At 36.8% G+C, this 21,457-nt stretch overlaps 1 protein-coding gene across 8 annotated transcripts in view; it reads right to left on the reverse strand.

Moving 5' to 3' along the window:
• Nucleotides 1-21,457, reverse strand: part of CASK (calcium/calmodulin dependent serine protein kinase) — a 315,531-nt gene that overhangs the window by 34,675 nt on the left and 259,399 nt on the right. For all 8 annotated transcript variants that reach the window (XM_006211818.4, XM_006211816.4, XM_031671296.2 and 5 more), the window contains exons 14-17: nt 15,428-15,616; nt 8,114-8,192; nt 2,171-2,256; nt 890-958 (exon numbers count right to left, since the gene is read on the reverse strand). In XM_006211818.4, the coding sequence (XP_006211880.1) occupies nt 890-958; nt 2,171-2,256; nt 8,114-8,192; nt 15,428-15,616 (423 nt within the window). The remainder of the gene's footprint in view (nt 1-889; nt 959-2,170; nt 2,257-8,113; nt 8,193-15,427; nt 15,617-21,457) is intronic.

Genomic DNA, 21,457 nt, shown 5'->3' on the forward strand with positions numbered 1-21,457 from the left:
ATCAATTTTTTAGATGAGTTCCAGTAAGTTGCCTGCCAGTCTTAAATATTAACTGGAGGAAATGTGTACTTCATATTGATGTACACATACTTGGAAGATACACACGAAAGAACAAGCTTCAAAGAATAATACTCAAACTGAATGTGCAATGACTGAAGGATGACGCCATTGATGCCAGTTCATATTTCCAAATATAAAAAGAATAGATTTTTGAATCTCACTTGATAACCAACATCAAACTGAATAATACAGCTTGGAAAAGGTACAATTTCTATAGGATAAGCCTATTGCAAGAACGGAACTTTGGGTTTGTATTACTTGAGAGAAGTTACCTGTTTATGAATCATATAACATTCCAAATTTAAACAAATTCACAGAAGGTTGCAAAAGCCTATATTCCTCCAATAAAGTCAGTAATCAATTCCTCATAGACTTAACACCCATCTACCTGTCACAATTATTTGAACAACTACTATCTTAACCGAAATAGACCACTTCTCAGATTCTTAGAAAGAAGAACTATCCATGCAATTTCTCAATAAGGGAAGTGAATGTACTTCCTGGAAATATTATTGTAATTATGATCTTTTCTTTTCCCCTCAGAGACTCCACTTGTTCTTTACTAAGTCTTTGTCATTGTTTGGAGCTTCTCTATATTTTGCTTCGATTCCAGCCTGCAGAAAGTTAAAGTGCTGAGGAGATCCCCAAGGAAGCAGGGCTGAGTAGGTGGATGGGACCTACTCTGTTCCGTTATCTTTGTTGTAAAATTGGTGTGCAGTGATCAACAGCACAGGCAGAAACAATTTCCCAGAAAGCCAAAACATTCAGCCATCAGCAGACAGTTAGTTAAGAACCCAGAGGATATGGGGTGTTTCGTTAGAGCTATTACCTCACAGGACGAGGACTGAGTGCGGTAACTTGGCACGATCTTGAAGGTGATACTCCCCCGCATTTCCCGCTGCAGAAAGAGAAAAAGAGAGCACTTTTAACAAACAGATGTTGCACACAAAAACACATAAGAAACCACTGAAAACGTGTGGGGCCAATTAATGCAAGCCAGCTGAGAGTGCATGGGCTTAAAGCGAAACCGAGTTATAAAGCGGGGGTGTTCACAGTAACGGTGGGGGTTGTTTCTGGGAAAAGCCCTGCAAAGTCAAGGCTGAATGCGTTGTTCACGGAACAATGGTACAACAGACCTCCGATGGTTACCTTTTCATGGACATGAATACGGAAATCTCTTAAGTGACATGCCTTTCAAAAATGAATATAAATTGAACCAGACAGTAGAACAAGGAATTACACAAGAATTAGGGGGGAAGGTATGGCTCAGTGGTAGGGTGCGTGCCTACCATGGCACAAGGTCCTGAGTTCAATCCCCAGTACCTCCATTAAAAATAAATAAAAACCTAATCACTGCCTCAAAAAATAAAAAAATAAAAATAAAAATGTGAAATTGTAAAAAAAAAAAAAGTTAAAAAAATAATAATTAAAAGCCTTTAAAAAAAGAATTATACTTGGTAGGCTACATTAGGATGGTGTACTCCATAAAATATGGTTTTTATTTCATAATTTTGCCCTTATTTTTGACTACAGTGAGTCTGTGGTGCTTGTTTGACCTTTAATAGCATTCATAACATGGGAGGCTGCGACAGTGCGGTGCCATTCTGTCCACCCGCCTCCCTTAAATCCAAAACCTAATCTGAACACAGATTTTAGATATATATGGTCAAAAATGGCCTGGTCTACTACAGTTCTCCTTTCCTCCGTGCTGTAGAGAAATTTAGTACAGCTGGCTATGACTCAGCTGAGCAGGAAAGAGGCTCCTGACACCGCTGATGTCAGCAGAGGTCAGTGAGAAAGTAGTTCACGGGTATGCACAACTGGGAAGGCTTTCTTTAAACATCTGCTTGATAAGAAACAGGAGACAAAGGATTGAAAGGGGAATGTACAAGCCCACACTGCTAAAGATGGGCAAAATGTTTCTCAACTTGGCTGCATGTAAACATTTTCCTAGTTGTCAGTTTTTATGAATGTTGCATAAGTTCAAGTCTACACAAATGATGGTACCAGACGTACTCTGATTACAAAAGAATGCCCCTTATTTGTGCATTAATAAACAAGCTAACGAACTGAAAGTCAATCTTAGAAAAAGAGACTTTCATTTACTCACAAGCATTTTTTGCAGCTGTTCCACTGTTTGGTTAGCCACGCTGATGCCATTAATTTCTCGAATTTCATCACCGACATGAAGTGTACCTGAAGGAATTTCACAAAATTATAAACATGAAATGATATATACTTTTATAACAATAAAATCCAAAGGCAGCTATATATGTAATTTTTAAAAATTAGGCTGAATATTAAGGGCAAAGATTTCAGAACCAGGTACAAGTTAGGCTTACACAGTAAACTCACCAAAACAGATACATCTACTTATGAAAGACACAGTTTGGAAAGACAGCTGTGAAATTCTGCTTGTTTTTCTGACAGAGGCAGTGTGTATATGGTGGTTTAAAAGTACGACTTCTAGATGTAGCCTGTCTGGGTTCAAATCTCTGCTTCATCACTTACTAGCTTTAAGATCTTGGGCAAGTTATTGAAACTCTCCATGTCTCTGTTTTCACATTTGTAAAATGGAGATGAAAACAGTACCTATCTCATAGGACTGTTGTGAGGATTAAATCAGTTCAGTACATGCAGAGGGCTCAGAACTGTTCTTGGCACATGCTCAGTACAACTGAGGTGTTTGTTGTCATTCTTATTATCATCATTATCTACCAAATAGGATACAAAGAATGGTGATTTTCAAAGAATAATAATACCAATGTAACAGTAAACTTATATTAGCTATATCACAATCTTTTAATAATTTGGTAGGCGTTTCAGAGTCCTGTAATACATCAGCTAGAGAAAGTGACTGAGAACCAATGGATAAATAGTGTTATGTAAAATTCTGCTTCTTTATAGATTGTGCACATGTTTACTTACTGATCTGACTTCATTAGGAAAAGCTCACGGTATCTTAAAGAGGTACACACTAAAATGCATATAAATAAAATAGGACACCTGGTATTTGCTTCAAAATAATCCAAGGGGGTGGGCAGTAGGGCAAATACAGATGAAACCAGTGTGGCCATGAATTAACAACACTTCTAGCTGGGTTATGGGTATGTGGGTGACCACTGCATTATCCCTTCCACTTTTCTCTACTTGAACTCACTACTCTGTTCTCTCTACTCACGTGTGGAAATTAATATAATAAAACATAAAACAAAAATTTGGGGACTTCTGCTTCCAATATGGCTGATCAGACACTCACAGACTTTCTCCCAACTATATTCTGTCTAGGACACACCTCTTGAAGAGTTACTGGTCTCACAAAAGGAATGCATATCCCCAAGAACACTTCCCACTTCCATCCCCTCTCTCCCTCCACATGAAAGGACCCTGTGAGCTGGATCCAGAGTGGTGGCAAACTCAGGGTGGAATGCAATAGTGGGAAGGGGGAATGCCGTAGCAGCAATGCCTGCTGGCTGGATTCTGAGCCTTGGGCCAACAGTGAGTTAGAGAAGTTGAGTCTAGGATTCCGGAGGGAGCCAAGACCCAGATCAGCGGCACTCCATGGCAACTGGGAGAACAAGGAACAAACCCTTTCTGGAGGAAAGGGTTCCCAGTTTAGGCTCACGAGACCTCCAATAAGTTTACCATCAAAGGTTAACAAACAGTACAGTAAGGTAAACTGCTCTGCAAGTCATCAGAAAGAGAAAAAACAAATTTAGATCCTCAAGGAGGATAGATATTGGAATGGTTAGATACAAAATACAGGAGTACGTCATTTTCTTGTGCCTTGCTTTACTGTATCTCAAAGACACTGCATTTTTAACAAATTGAAGGTGGCAATCCTGCGTTGAGCAGGTTTTTCTGTGCCGTTTTTCCAACAGCATTTGCTCATTTCATGTCTCTGCATCACAATTTGGTAATTCTTGCAATATTTCAAACTTTTTCATTATTATTGTATTTGTTATGGTGATCTGTGATGAGTGATCTTTGATGTTAACTACTGTAATCGTTTTGGGGGTGCCATGAACTGCACCCATTTTAGATGGCAGACTTAACTGATTATTGAAATGCCAACAAAGGATTTAGAATATTACATAAAGCAGTGGCAGGGTTTGAGAGGGTTGACTCCAATTTTGAAAGAGGTTCTATTGTAGGTAAAACATGAAACAAACACTGCATGCTACAGAGAAATCATTCGTGAAAGGAAGAGTCAACTGATGAGGCAAACTTCATTGTTGTCTTATTTTAAGACACTGCCACAGCCACCTCAACCTTCAGCAACCACTACCCTGATCAACATCTAGACAAGACTTTCCACTAGCAAAAAGGATTATGATTTGCAGAAGGCTCAAATGATGGCTAGCACTTTTCTTTAGCAATAAGTATTTTTAAATTAAGGTATGTACATTTTTTTAGACATAATGGCATCGCACACTTTATAGATGATAGTATAGTGCAAACATAACTCTTACGTGCACTGGGAAACAAAAAAATTCATGTCACTCACTTTATTGTAATATTTGCTTTATTGCAGTGGCCTGAAACCAAACCTGTAATATCTCCAAGGTGTGCTTGTATAAAAGAGCTATGTGTTAAATATTAGGGAAAAATAAGAGGATGAGTGTGCAACAAGAGATTATCAGGTGTGAACAGACAGATTTAAAAATAAAAATAAGAACAAGTGACTAGTACTTTCAGAAGAGAAAAACATAATTGATGGTATAAGCCAATGAATAGATGAGTTGAATGGGAGTTCAGATATGGCTGAAGAGAGTGTCAGGGAACTGGAAGATACAACCAAATAAATTGTCGTGAATGGAGGTCAGAGAAATAAGTAGATAAGGAAAAGTAGGAAATAAGAAATAACAAACATATGAAAAAAGATATTACAGGCACAGAATGGTTAGAAATAAAAGGATGGAAGAAGACATGCTAGGAAATACTAAAATAAAGCTGGAATAACTACATTAATATAAAATAGGTTCTAAGTCAAAAGTATAATTAAGGATGGAAATGGTTACCAGGCACTTCTATGCTCCTAATAAAACAGCTTTGAATATATAAAGCCAAAATTGAGAGATCTATAGGTAGAAATTGAAAATCTCTACCACAATAATTGGGATATTTCAACAATTATTGATAGGTCAAACAGACAAAAAATTAGTCAAGATACAGAATATTTGAATAAAAAATTAACCTCAAGTAATCATCATTTGGAGAACTCTGCATGCAACAATTCGAAAATAAATATTTTTCTTAAGTACACATGGACCATTTACAAAAACGGTTACAGTGCTAAAGCCATAAAGCAAGTCTCAACAAACCTCAAAGAAATGGTGTCATACAGACGACATTCTGTGACCCCAATATAATTAGGTTAGAAGTAAAACATAAAAAGATATAGACAATACTCTTAAATGTGGTACATAAAAAACACTTCTAAATAACTTGTGGGTCAATGAAAAATATAATGATAAATATTTAATAAGAGTACTTAGAACAGAATTACAATAAAAATGCTTCATATCAAAACTGGTGGGATATAGATAAAATAATATTTAGAGGTAGTTTAGTCTTAAATGTATATATTAGAGATGAAGGAAGACTGGAATAAATAAATTAAATGTCTAATTTTAAAAGTTAGATAAAACCAATAGAAAGTAGAAGGAAGGAGAAAATAAAAATTAGGTCATAAAACAATGAAATAGAAAATAAATATACAATGGAGTGAATTAACAGAACCGAAAGTGGGTTTTTGAACAAACCTCTGGTAAGTTGAAAAAAGACAAGGCACAAGGAAATGATATTAGGAATAAACAAGGGTACCTAATTACAGAGACAGCAGAAAACAGAAAGATAACAGAACACTAAGAAGAAGCTTACTGCATTAATTTTAAAAACTTGAAGATTTTTCAGGAAAATGTAATTTACCAAAACTCACTCAAGATGTAGAAAGCCTGAATAGCCTTCTAAAGGTTAAAGAAATTGTAAAAACAAACAAACCAACCAACCAACAAACAAAACTTTCTTAAAAAGAAACCGAAACCAAAACACCAGGGCCTGGTAGTTTTATAGGCAAGTTCTACTACACTTTCAAGGTACAAATCACTCCAATATTACACAGTCTTTCAGAGAACTCATGAAGAGAGGTTCTCCACGTCATTCTATGTGGCTATCTCACTTGGAAACTGAAATCAAATAGAGAAACACAAGAAATGAAAATGAACTACAGGTCAGTCTCACTCATAATTGCAAGTACAAAAGTCCTAAACAAAATAATAGCACGACGAATCAAGCAGTACATACAAAGAATGATACACAATGACTAAGCTGGGTTTATTTGAGAAATGCAAGGCAGGGGGTGGTTATCATTAGGAAATCTTTAAAAGTCATTCACCACATTAATAGGTGAAAAAAAGAAAATAACAAATCATCTCAGCAGATGCTGAAGCAGTATGTGATAAAATTCAAAATCTAATCATAATTAAAATGTCCAGCAATGAAGAATATAAGAGAACTTCAGCTCTAATAAAAGACAACCTACTGAAAATCTACACAGTCAACATTCTTCTTCACAGGGAAACATTCTTTTAAACTACCTTTTAAAAACAAGAACAGGACAAGGATGTTCACTATACCACTTCTATTAAAGATGGCAGGTCCTAGCCAGTGCAGAAATGTAAGAAAAAGAGATGAAAGAAATAATGATGCTGTGACTTTACTAAATTTATAGAAAATTTTATTATAAATAATAAACAAAAAAATTCATACTGGAATCTAACAGCAAACATCCTCCTGCGTGAGTGCTACCCACTCATGAAATCTACAGATTTCCCTGAAGGCAGCAGTAACGCCAGATACCAACTGTGTCCACCGTGGTCATCTCTAAAGAGGAAGGAAGGCACTGAAGGGCTTATGGTGTTATCTCTCGCTCTCCATGGTTAAGGAAAGAGGTGTTAAGTACAAAACTAACCCGATCTCAAAGAAAGGAAATAACCCGATCTCTAATTTTTGGACAGGAGAATCATTTTTGGATCAGGCTGTAAATACTAATGCATATAACTCAGCTCTTTCAAAGAGGAGCCTAAACCTACTCGTCCAAATCCTGCTTACCTGAGGGTTAACAAAAGTTCCACTTTCTCAAAAAATCATTCTTCATCTACTTCAGTCTTTAGTGAATTCCTTTCACAGAATGACTACACTTACTGTAGCAGGCATTAAGAACTTAATCACAGATTTGATCTCTTATTTTACCATTTAGCTTTATATATATATCAAACTCTACTAATATATAAATAGCATATCTCATTCCTGAATGAATGAGAGAGCAATTCTTTTTAACATTTTTTTATTGATTTATAATCATTTTACAATGTTGTGTCAAATTCCAGTGTAGAGCACAATTTTTCAGTTATACATGAACATATATATATTCATTGTCACATTTTTTTCTCTGTCAGCTACCATAAGATCTTGTATATATTTCCCTGTGCTATACAGTATAATCTTGTTTATCTATTCTACAATTTTGAAATCCCAGTCTATCTCTTCCCACCCCCCGCCCCCTTGGCAACCACAAGTTTGTATTCTATGTCTGTGAGGCTATTTCTGTTTTGTATTTATGCTTTGTTTTGAGAGAGCAATTCTTAAACTGTTATTTAACTTTGCGTGCGCGCGCGCACACACACACACACACACACACACACATATCTTATATTCCAGTACAGATGTCTTCCATATATCCTGGGGCCCAATATGATACTTTATTTCCCATGGTATCTAATAGGTCAGGATCTAAACAGAGATTCAGAGATGCTCCGGCAGCAGAACTGGATCATACCCTCCCCGTTATCTACAGGCTGGAGCATGTGCAGATGAGTAAGAACAAATGGAGGCCAACAGTGATTAAAACCAAAGATCGATAACTTAAATAGATCATTTATATAAACCACAGATTAAGCTGATCTTTTATATGACTCATAAAACACTTTCTCTACGAGGCTACAGGAAAAAAAGCTAAGGAAGGAAACGAAGAGTTATATACAGAACTTACCTTGCCTGTGAATCATGCCCCCATGCATGATTCTTGCAACAATACAGTGATTTAGCTCATTCATTTTTAAAGTGATTCCCTATAAAAAGTTAAGCAAAAACAGAATTATTATGAGAGGGCACTTCTTTTTATATTTGTAATTTTGCTGTAGATAATCACAAAAGGTAGGAAAATATTATAGAAAATATGGAAAATGAAGGCAAAACTCCACTATACCATGACAGAAATAATAGTACTGCTGGTATTCTGATTGCTGTGATAGTATACATTTTGTATAATGTTTTTAATCTTCTAATTGTAATTATTTTCCATGTTGCTAATTTGAGAAGTTTTTATTGATGTACAATTGACATGCACTTATGTAAAGCGTATAATTTGATAAACATGTACACATGTGAGACCATCATGACAGTCAGGATAGTGAATACATGCATCACCTCCAAAAGTTCCTCACGCCCACTGGTAATCTACTCCCACCCCTCCATGCCCTGCTCCCCCACCCCCAACAGCCCCAAGCAAGCACTGCTGGGCTTCCAATGGCTATAGATTAGTTTGCACTTTCTATAAATGCAACTCATACAGTATGTATTCTTTTTGTTGCTTTTTTTTTTCCACTAAGAACGTGAGATTCAACCATGGCACTGCAGGTATCAATAGTTCATTCTTTGTTCTTGTTGAATATTCCACTGTATGGATAAAACTGTTTTATCTATTCACCCACTGAATTGTTTCTAGCTTTTGGCTATTATAAATAAAGCCGTATTCATGGAATAGTCTCCACTTAGTCATGACATATTTTTCTTTTTTCTTTTTTTTAGACAGGGATTTGTTTAGAACTTTTGCATTTAGATTTATGAAGGTTACTAGTATGTAGTTCTCTTTCTTTGCAACGTCTTTATCTGGTTTGGGTATCAGGCTAATGCTAGCTACCTCTTCCTCCTCTTCCTCATTATCAAAAATAGTAAGTTGGAAAGAATTCCTTCCTTTTCAATGTTTTGGGAAGAGTTTGTGTATAACTGTTTTTTCTTTTTAATTATATGTTTGGTAGAATTTACCAGTAAAGCCATCTTGACATGGAGTTTTCTTTGAGGGATTTTTTTAAAACTATAAGTTCAATTTTTAAATATAGGGCAATTCAGTTTATTTGTTTTTAAATGAGCTTTGGTAGTTTCTGTCTCCCAGTGAATTTGTCTACTTCATTTGCATTGTTGAATTTATTGACATAAAGTTGTTTACCACATTTCCTTATTAGTCTTTTTGTATCTGAAGAATCTGTAGTAATGTCACTTCTCTTATACACGATATTGGTAATTAGTGTCCTCCTTTTTTCCCTGATTGATCTGATCTTCTCTAAGAAAAAATTTGTTTCATTGATTTTTTTCTGTTGTTTTTGTTTTCTATTTCATTGATTTCCACTTTGATCTTTGTTATTTCTTTTCTTTTACTCATTTAGGCTTTAATTTGCTCTTTTTGTTCTAGTTTCTTAAGGTAGAAGCTAAGGTTATTGATTTAAGATATTTCTTCCTTTTGATATTGGTGTTTGGTGCTACACATTTCTCCCTATGCATTGCTTTAGCAGCACCCCACAAGTTTGGTATGTTGTGGTTTCATTTTCATTCAGTTCAAAATACTTTTAAAATTTCCCTTTTGATTTCTTCTTTGATCCATGGGGTTACTTAGAATTGTGTAATTTTGTTTTCAAGTGCTTAGGGATTTTACCAGACTTATTTCTGTTATTCATTTTCTAATTTAATTCCATTGTGGTCTAAGAATATACTTTGATGTTAATACAGTCACTCCAGCTTCCTTTTGATTAATGTCATCATCATGATGTATCTTTTCCCATCCTTTCCTTTGAAACGATCTGTCTTTATGTATAAAGCATTTCTTGCAGGCGATATATAATTGGGTCTTGCTCTGCCCCTATCTAAAAATATCTTTTTAATTTGGGGAATTAAAAGATAATTTAATATGATTATTGATACAGTCAGGTATAAATATACCTTCTTGCTATTTGATTTCTCTTTGTTCCATCTGTTCTGTTCCTTTCCCCCCTCTTTTTCTACCTTCTTTTGCATTAATTTATTTTTACTCTATTTTCTCTCCTATTATCTTATTAGCTATAACTGTTTTGTTTTAGTGGTTGCTTTAGGGTTTACAGTGTACGTCTTTAACCTATCACAGTCTACCTCCAAGTGACATTATATCATGTCACATATAGTATAAGAACTTTATAAGAGTATACTTCCACTTCCTTCTGACTTTTGTGCTACTGTTGTCAAACACTTTACTCTTAGATGTTAAAACCCCCCAAACACATTGCTACAATTTTTGTTTAGACTTCCGTTTATCTTTTAAAGAGATTTAAATGATAAGGATGTCCTTTAACATTTCTTATACTGCAAGTCTACTGAATTCTTTCAGCTTTGGTATGTCCGAAAACGTTTTTATTTTGCCTTTATTTTTTGATAGATACTTCTGCTGGGTTTAGAATTCTAAGTTGAGAGGTTTTTTTTTTAATTTCAGTACTTTAAAGACATTGTTTTTCTTAACTGTACTGTTTCTGATAAGAAGTCTGATACCATCCTTATCTTCGTTGCCCTGTATGTAACATTTCTTTTTTCAATCTGTTTTTAAGATCTTCAGTTTATCACAGGTTCTAAGCAGTTTCATCACGATGTACCTTGGTATTGTTTTCTTCTTGTTTCTTGTGCTTGGAGTTCATTATGGTTCTTGCAGCTGCAGATTTATAGCTTTTGTCAAGTTTGGAATGTTTTCAGCTATTATTTCTTCATATATATTTTCTATCTCTTTTCCACACTCTTCTTCTTCATAGACTCCAATTAATCATATATTAGGCTGCTTAAAGCTGTCCCACAACTCAGTGATATTCTTCTCATTTTTTAAAATTCTTTTCTTTCTGTGTCTTGTTTTGGATAGTTTTTATGTCATCGTGTTCACTAATGTATTCTTCTGAAATGTTTAACCTGCCATTAATCCCACAGTGCAGTTTTTTGGCTAATTCTAGTATCTTTGTCAGTTCTGTGTCAGTTTTGATTATTCTCCACATTACAGGTCACATTTCACATTCCTCCTGCCTCTTTACATGCCTAGTAATGTCTGAGGAGATGCCAGACATTGTGAATTTTATCTTATTGCATGTTAGATTTTTTTTTTATTCCTATGTTCTTAAGCTTTGTCCTAGGATGTAGTTCAGTTACTTGGAAATAAGTTTGATCCTTTGGGTCTTGCTTTCATGATTTATCAAGGCAGGTCTGGAGCAATTCTCTGTCTAAGGCTAAGTGTTCCTCATTACTGAGGCAAGACCTTCCTGAGCAGTGTACACAACGTCCCGTGAGCTGGTTTTTCTAGTCTGCCTAGTGGGAACAGACAGTGAGTGTTGGGCACTGCTCTCTCTAATCTTTTTGGTCTTTCCTTGGCTCCAGATAGGTTACTCTCATAAATGTGCTGATCATTATTCACATGAATACTTGAGGGGGGCCCTCTATAGATCTCTGGGGTTCTCTGTGCAGCTCTCTCCTCTTTAGTACTCTGTCCTATGAACTTTAGTTGCTTTGGTCTCCCCAGACTCTCAGCTCCGTCTCCGTAATTCAAGGAGTCTGTGTGCTTTGCCTTAGTTCCCTCTCACTGTGCCGTGGCCTGGAAACTCTCATGTCAGTAAGGTGGGGCAATCACAGGGCTTGCCTTGTTTGCTTCCTGTCTCTTACGGGTCACTGTCATTTGCTGCCTGATGTCCAATGTCTTGAAAACTGTTCTTTCATTTGTGTGTGTGTGTGTGTGTGTGTGTGTGTGTGTGTGTGTGTGTGTGTGTGAGAGAGAGAGAGAGAGAGAGAGTTAAAAATTTTTCTGTGGAATAGATTACTTTTTGTTTTCTAATTATTCACCATTCTAAGACAAGCTTTCAAAAACATATTTTTACACTAGACCTGGTTGATTCCAAGAATCACACAGGGACATTTTAAATAATATTGACTTTTAAACCCAGTCTTTGGATTCAGATTCAGGAAGTCTGGGAATGGAGCCCAGATCTGTATTTTTAACAAGCTCCCTTCGTGAAAACTGGTCTTAAATTTGGCAAGATTAGGGGCAGGGGGACTCTTACTTTCTTTACTGGAAAATAACATTCTGTTAGAAAGTTTCATGAAAATCTTTGAGACTTTATAATCTAGACCCTGTCTGAATTTGTACAATTCTACAAAACATAATTTTGCATGATTCCTATTTTGTGGTTCTTAGAAGTGGTAGGTAATGTAAAAAAACTGGTTTACCAAGTGTTTCTAGTCCCAGTATTCAACTGTGATGTTCAAGTTTCATGTTCAGCTTGTACATTCAATCAGCATGTATGGTTACCAAGAGAGGTGTTCCTGGGAAAATGTTGTAAATTACTGTGTTCTAATTCTAATTATGAAATTAGTTCTCTAATTTTATAAGAGAAATGATAGTATGATGGGGGTTCCATCCTTGAAATTAATAAATTAATGTATTCATTCAACCAATATTACTGTGAACCTGTTACCTGGCAAACACTCTGCTAGGTACAGTAGTCAACAAGACAGACAAGGTCTCTCATGGCTAGAGAAAGCTCACCTGAAACCTACTGGAGTTGATATTTATTATTTTGTCTGCTTCAAACATTGATCTGCAGAGAGGAATTGACTCATGTTTCCTCTCTTCTCAAGCTCTCAATTCTAGGGAAAGGACTGGCCTAGCTTGGGTTGGGTACCTACTCCTGATCCTATCCCAGCTTGGGGTAAACTCCTGGCCTTTCCTTGTTTACATAAGCCTTTCCTCTATTGCCTAAGCTATTTTAAGTTTGGTATTTATCACTTGCAACTAAAGGAGTGACAATCAATAGAGAAATAATTATAAGTAAGATGCTAGAAATGGTAAAACAAGGGTGTAATGGGAGTACATCACCCTTGGGGTATGGACTGAGCATAGCTGGATAAGTTGTAGAAGGTCCAAAAAGCACAAGAGATCATACAGGTATACCCTGCGTGGTAATATAATGCTTTTAATAGGACAAATAAGCAAGCAAATGAAGCTATATAAAATGTAATAGAGAACTATATTATTGAAAATATGTATTTCCCATGAAGTAATTCCTGCTTTTATGGCAACCAGTTAAAAGAAGAAGAAATACACACCTTCACTAGGATCACAGAAGACAGAGAAGAGAGAAGGGCTTCTTTAAGACGACTTTTAGGGAAGACTATGAACTTTAGGTCATTTTGGGCTTTCTGAAAAATCTAACTCAGGCAGGCACTTCTACGTTTTTACTCAGTCTACATTTCTATGTGATTGGCCTTCATACAGAAGATCAAGCAACTGTCACTGGGCTGCTTCAGAACATTATGATCACAAGACACTTTTGGGTCTCCTTCTTGTGACCCCTTCCACTTTCCGGTCTGCTCTGCTTGGCTGAACATCATCCCTTCTCCTGCTTCTAACACAGCCTTCTCTCCTCTATAGCTTTGTCGTAACTGTACCTGTGAGACGAACCGTGCGTAAGTGCACGTGTACTTGTTTAATGTCGGTAGCCTGTGGAAGAGAGCTCCAGAAAGGGAGCATGTCTTACTTGCCACTACGTCCCTGGTATACAGTGATCTGCACATAGCAGGCACTTAACAAACATTTGCTAAATGAGTGAGTGAATACATAAAATGAATGAGTGGACTATCAGACTTTCAGAGCCGGGTGGGCTCTTGGGGATCATGTCGTAAAGTATGCTTTTGGTAACAGTTGCTAAGCAAAGTACGAGCAAACTGAGGCCCACGGACATGAAGTGATTTGCCTCAGGCACCGACAAGCTGCTACTGCTCGTGCTCTTAACCCAAAGAGTTGGCAGGAGTGCACTGGAGGGAGGAGGTCATTTGCATGTCCCCTGCCTGCTGTAAGTGCTGGGATAATACAGTACAGCTGGCACAGTAAGAATTACAACCTCAATGTCCAGAGTTGAGGACTTTCCGGAAATCACAGTCATAGGATCAATGGTCTGTAACTCTTCCTTTAATTTGGAAAGCAACTGGGCAACTTTCTAAAGTAATTTGTTTTTCTATTTCCCAATATCCCTTTTCTATGCTCTGAGGGAAAGATACGAATGCATAAGTTTGAATGTTTTCTTTCTCCCTACAGTGTCTCAGTGGGTAGCATCATTGTCCAACTGGTTGTGAAAACCTAAAGCTTAGGGTCATCCTCAATACTTGCTTCTCCCTCAGTCCTCATTGTCAACTCATTATCAAGGTCTGTGAAATTACTCTTTTGTTAAATCTATTCATTTTTTCCCATTGGACAACCATCCCTCCAGTTCAGTGCCATCATCTCTCCCCTGCATTACTGCAGTAACAATCTCTTACCTGGTCTCCCTCTATCCACTCTTGTCCCCCTCTAATCCACTCTCCAGAGTAGTTATTTCTAAGATGAAAATCTGATCTTTTCTCCCTGCTTAAAATTCTTCAATAGCCTCCCACTGTTTTTAAGATAAAAAACGGAATCAACACTTGTCTGGTCCTGTTCCTGCCATTCACCTTGTTTCCTAGTCCAGTTCTGGTGCCTTCTTTCCATTTCAAACCTACGCTAAGAGCCTTTTCACTAGCAGGTTTCTGCATATGCTACTTGGTTTGTCTGGATGTTCTCCACTCCCCTTCTCCCCTCTGTTCAGTTAACAGCAGGGAGCCTTTCCTTGATCTTCCCAGTCTATGAGAATTGTATGAGAATGAGGGAGGGTTCAGCCTCGATTGTACACCAACGCTACTCCTATGTGCTGAGAAAATGAATTCACATTAAATAGGTAGATGTGAATGGAAGGAATTATATTTTAGCAATGTTACTCAGGTCTTTAAATACCTTCCAAATTAGTTTTCCTCTAATTTTGTTGAAGGAAAAAGATCTGGAAACCACCAGACTTATACAAGGAACTTCAGATATTCATTTTTTCAACATCAGTTCCAATAGTTTAAGTTGTCCCTTTCTTCGCTGCTCCAGAGGTTGTTACACGCTACTGTAATGTACCAGGTGTGTCTATTTTTTTGTTGTTGAAGAGCAATTAGGAAAGGAGAGGTGGGAAGGAGAATCAACATGCCTTAGGCAGGGTGTCAGGCAGAACAATTTTAGGTAAAGGTAGGGGTGGTGGGGGATGGCGGTGGCCCTGAAATGAGGATCTGGAAACGGATTTCTTTCAAACTACCCATGCCCTCCTTCCCTCCCCACCTCCTATAGTATAGGTTGAAGGTAGCTGCTGTAATTCATGCTGGGATTTTATGAGAGTGCAGAAAACTTTCTTTTCCTACTTACCATTGGTTCATCTGTGTTCTTTTGGAACTGGACCAGACGAACTCTGGTCACGTTCTCCATATCCATGTCTCCGTTGGCGCTTTCTGGAGAGTCACCATTTAAATAGGGAGAAGTGGGAGGAGGTGTAACCCTCAATGCTTCATCACTGTAAACTTCATGTGCCACTACATCGTGAGTCTGAAGTAAGGCCTGGTATTTTACAAAGGAAATAAAATGTTAATAGTGGTACCATTCCAGCACTGTGTAAATATATATAAAGTCATTCTTTGCTTCTCAAAGGCATCTCTCATTTAAAGAAAACTCAAAGCACATTACACCTAGATACAGCCATACCATAATTTTTTTGTGACAATCATGACAGATGGATTTTTTTTAAATGAAGGAACAAATGAAAGAATGAGTGAGCGTATCAACGAATGAATGTGTTTTGTTGATTATCTGGGTTAGAGGTGTTGTCTGATGCTATGAAAAAGTGCCCAAATAACTTGTTCAAAGAAAGGCCAACATAATGCAATCTCAAATAATTTAGCAGAAAGAATCATCTGTACATAGAGGTGGCAAAGTTGTGCTGGGGCTTAAAACAGAAACAAAATTTAAAAAGAAATAGTGCAATAATTGGTGTGTTGAGCAAATTATCTTTCATCAGTGGTATTAACAATAACTCCTTTATACAAAGCAGAGGATAATTTTAACATATGACTTAGTAAAAGAAACAAAAACACAAACTAGTGTACCTGAAGAAATGTAATTTTCCCAAAATATCACATGATGTGAAGCTCAAAATCTAGACCTACTTATGTTTTTGTTTGCTTCTACTTTTTGGAACACTTGCCTAAATAAAAAATAAGTTAACAATTATTACTATGACTTCTTTTTGCAAAGCCCATTAACAAAGAAAAAGTGGTTTCTTTCTATTGATATCTCCCTATGTCATCTTGGTGAAACTGGGTAATAAATATCCTGTTTCTCCTAAAAGAGGCTTACTGTACTTTTCCTGCCATTATAAGAAAGTTTTTCATAAGCATGAATATTTGAATATTTCTACTTCAAAGAGAATTTTACAGCTGAGTACCAGTATGTTTGGTGCTTTCCACAGATTATGTTTTTTTTGTGTGCTAACTATAAATTCAGTTCTATTGTAATCTGTGATCTGTGTGGCAATGAAATATCTGGAGATAATGAAACATAATTAAAACTGCCTTAAAGGTATAAGCTTTTAGCATCTCAAATTAAGTTAGTCAATTAAAAAGTTTACCAAAGTCATGACTTGGCTATTTGCATTTTAAAGGTATGCATATGAGGTAAAAATAAAGTAAAAATGTGGTCAAATCATGAAGAAGACTATGTTTATAGAGCATATGCTTGGAGCAACATATGTACTTGAATTTCTAAACGAAACGGCAGATGTTCCCAAGATGTAAGAGGGCTGGGCTGATCCGGGGTCTGGGTCAGGGCACCGAGGGGCACTAAGCAGCGCAGCTTGAAAGCAGGGCTCCACAATGACCCTGGCTTCCTGATCGGTGCCCTGCCTGCACCGGTACCCCAGGTCCAAGGGTGTTGGTTGTGCTATTGGGGAAATCCCTCTTTTCCCGGTTTAATTGTGGCCACTCAAGAGAGGAAGATTTAGGGCAGAAAGCAAAAATCAGTAACAGACAAACTGAAAAACTTCATCTGTTAAAATTACATTCATTGTATTAATTACAGATGTATCTTTTATAAACAGTGCATTTTTAAAAAACACGCTTTGTATGACTGCAGGATGTCATACAACCAGGCACAAAGAGAACCAAGCTTCATCAGGATAATGGCAGTTACATGGGTTGGAGAAAGTGTTTATACTGCTTTTTGCAAATGATTTCTACCCATCCTTTTAAATTATATAAGCCAACACTTGTATTTAATGTATTATATGTAAGGAAGGATAAGCCCACAGTCACAAAATAATACCAAAATTGAACTTTAAGAGAGAAATCCTTAAATTATGTCACCAAATGAGGTCATACTTGATATTAACCACTATCTGCCACTGTAGAAGGCTGCTACACAAAATGAAACTTAATCTAATGCATATGCAAACAGAAAAAAAGGGGCCACTTACAGACTGCTAAAAAAAGTCATTAAAAAAGAGAATGTCAAATAAAAAATAGGGAAATCAGAGTTTGAATATTTTTCAAGTATGTTATGACATGATTGAGCAATTGTTACTAAGCTGAAACAGTTATTTTTAATTATATAAGAATCATATAATAGGAAAAAACACTTTTTTGTACTATAATAAGGACATGGACAAGATAAGTAACAACTTCAGACTAGAGTGGAAAAATTCATTAAAAATTTATAGGAAAAAATATGAATTTTAGATTTGAAAGTAGTTCCCCTAGCTTCTTAATTACAAATCATAAAATTTACCACTTAATAATGAAACCATATCAGCCTAAGGTGATTTTACATCATCTTTTTTTTTGAAATTAGGATATAAATTTCCTTTTAAAATTTCCTGTTCTAGATCCTATTTTTCAAAGGAAAAAATGAAAGCATTGACTTTCTATTCTATTAGTATTGTTTTTATCTTCAATGTTTTATATTTTACAAGTGCAACTATCTGTTCTTTTAAAAAAATAAGTCTTTCAAAGGGAATAACTGAAAAAGGGTAGTGTGATAGTATTTTTTATCATGATCTCTAAAGATAGATTACAGATTTAAGAAAATCATTTAAATCTATACTTTTTACTCTTCTTTTAGTTACTGGAAGTATTTATAAGTATCTGTATTTTTAAGTGTAAGCAATCTGATATTAAACCCTCATGTTTTAATGATCAGAAAGCAAAGAAACCAGGAATCCCACTCCTGGGCTTGTATCCAGAAGGAAATCTACTTCAGGATGACACCTGCACTCCAATGTTCATAGCAGCACTATTTACAATAGCCAAAACATGGAAACAGCCTAAATGTCCATCAATAGGTGACTGGATAAAGAAGATGTGGTATATTTATACAATGGAATACTACTCAGCCATAAAAACCGACAACATAACGCCATTTGCAGCAACATGGATGCTCCTAGAGAATGTCATTCTAAGTGAAGTAAGCCAGAAAGAGAAAGAAAAATACCATATGAGATCGCTCATATGTGGAATCTAAAAAACAAAAACAAACAAACAAACAAAAACAAAGCATAAATACAGGACAGAAATAGACTCATGGACAGAGAATACAGACTTGTGGTTACCGGGGGGGGGGGGGGGGCGGGGTAGAGGGTGGGAAGGGATAGAATGGAATTTCAAAATTGTAGAATAGATAAACAAGATTACACTGTATAGCATAGGGAAATATACACAAAATGTTATGATAAATCACAGAGAAAAAAATGTGACAATGAGTGTGTATATGTCCATGAATGACTGAAAAATTGTGCTGAACACTGGAATTTGACACAACACTGTAAAATGATTATGAATCAATAAAAAATGTAAAAAAAAAAAAGCAAAGAAAAAGCCAGATAATTGAACAAATAAGTGTGAAGTTATAAATATGCTAATAATAACTTCTAAATCTTGGTATAATAAAAATATAAGCATTACAATATTTCCCTTTAACAATTAATAATTGTTTTTTTAAAATACCAAGATTTTAAAACCATGATCTTAAAATGCTTGTAAGATAGAAAGCTCCAGCATTTAAGTTTATCTAACATAGTATATATAGCTCGGAATATTTCCCACGTGGAACATTATCCAAACATATGTTTATTTGGGAATAACTAATGAGTTCAAGTTAAGTTTATGGGAAAATCAATCCTCATTACAAGTCAACCCACTTTTAAGAGCATGGGCTTTGGAGCCGGCAAGATCTGGGTTTTAAATCTCAGTGAGGCCACTTAGTAGGTCAGTGACCTCAAGCAAGCCTCTTTGCCTTTCTTGGGTGTAGTTTTCTCTCTGAACTGTAAGATGGAGTTAACCACATCACCTCACATCCCAACCACCAGCAGGTCCTGTCATGTCCAACCATCTCCAATGCAGAACCCCAGCCTGCTCATTCTCCACCAGCCCTGTCCTTCCCCAAGCCTCTACCACCTTGCAACAGCCTCCTAATTGGTCCCCCTCTTTTCACTCTTACTCCCACTATAGTCCATTCCCTACACAACAGCCCCAGGAATCTCTAAAGCACAGTTCTAATAATACTTTCTTGCTTGTAATCGCTCAGTGTCATCCAGGAGAAAATCAGACTCCATACTGTGGAAGGCCCTACGTGGTCTGGCCTCTACCACTGTCTCCCAGCAATTCTTGTACTGCTCTCTCCCTTGTTTACTGTATCCCAGCCATGGTGGCCTTTCTTCTGTACTCTGACCCTACAAAACTCCTTCCTGCCTCTGGGCCTTTGCATTTGCCCTTCCCCATGCTTGGACATTCAGTAGGCTGGTTCTTTCACATAACAATTCAGCCCACATATTAATTCCTCAGAGGACCTTTCCTGACTATCTAAAGTAGCTCCCACTTTCCTATCATCCCTGCCGCATTATCTTTTTTTTTTTTTAATGGAAATACTGGGGATTGAACCCAGGACCTCACGCATGCTAAGCACGCGCTCTACCACTGAGCTACATACGCTCTTCCCGTCTTTTTTTTTTTTTAATAGTTATTATTACTATATGAAGTTACCTTGTTTTGTTTACTTGCTCATTGTCTCTAGCTCACCTACCCATGCCCCTTCTAGAATGGAAGTTCCATGAGGGCAGGGACCTTGTTTGTCCTATTCACCATTATCCTTAGTGCCCAGCACAGTGCCTGGCACAAAGTAAGCATTTACATATTTGGTGAATGTATGAAAATGTCTTTTAAGTACCTAGCTGGGTGTTCATAAATAATAAGAACTATTTATTATTTCTGAAAATGTTTACTAATAGCAATGCACACATCAATTTCCCTCTGATGTTGGAAAAGCAAAATAAACCAAGGCTTTGAAGGTAGGTAAGTTGTGAGACATGCAGTGATCTGAGCTTTAATGGTTTTGAAAAGAATCTTAACCTTAAAAAAGGATTTTATTTGGGTATGTGTTAATTTCTTTATGCAGCTTACTTCCAATCTGAAAGACCGATTGGTCTTAAAAGGTCCAACATCCTTCTTGGAATTGATCTACGGTTACTTATCAATTTATAGACAGGCATGTCTGTCCAAAATATACAGGTTTCTATCTACAGAAAACCGCACAGAATAGTCCGTTGAGGTGAGGCTTACCTATCTTCAAATGGGCAAGTTCCTAATCTATTCAATGTTTTGCTGAGAATTTACTATGTGTCCTACACATGACGGACCCTCTGGAATAACTGATAATATTCATTGGCTAACATTTATTAGGCAACAAGCGTGTATCAGGCACTGTGCTGAGCACGGTAGATGCGTCATCTACTTAATTCTTATTTCAACTCCATGAGGTTGGCTAAGAGAATCAGAATCACAGAGCTAGGGCAGCAAGGCTGGAGTTGAATCCCAGGTCCATCTGAATCCACAGCTTTAACCACGTTTACACTATATAAGACATGATGTCTACAGGGGACTTAATTGTAATCTGGGGAAACGTGGCCTACACATATGAAACAACCAGGGAACAAGATAGTATTAAAGGTAATTAACTCCGGGTACTTGTGATTTCTCAAACTTGAGGATACTACTAAGACATGGAGTTTCTTCATTTTCCTGGTCTGTGAAACAGGAATAATAACAACGATTAAATGAGAGCAGAAGTTCAGTAAGAACAACAAAGCCGAGCCGAGCTGTGCCCATTCACTGGTGAAGGGACCTGCTCCGGCAGGCCAGCAAGTATTAGAATGATATGCCGGTGACTATAAATAAGTGCAGAAAGAGTTAAAGAAGTGTGGATTTTAGAGGCGTTAGGAGACATCTGGACAGCACAGCTGGGCTTTGAGACGAGTCCTGTGTCGATACCCCTAAGTTGTACAAATGCACTCACCCACAGGCCAGAACCCGATTCCTACTGTAACTCACTGGAGAATGCTGCTGTCATGTGGAATCA

This window comes from Vicugna pacos, chromosome X (genome assembly GCF_048564905.1).
Source record: "Vicugna pacos chromosome X, VicPac4, whole genome shotgun sequence".
Taxonomy (NCBI): domain Eukaryota; kingdom Metazoa; phylum Chordata; class Mammalia; order Artiodactyla; family Camelidae; genus Vicugna; species Vicugna pacos.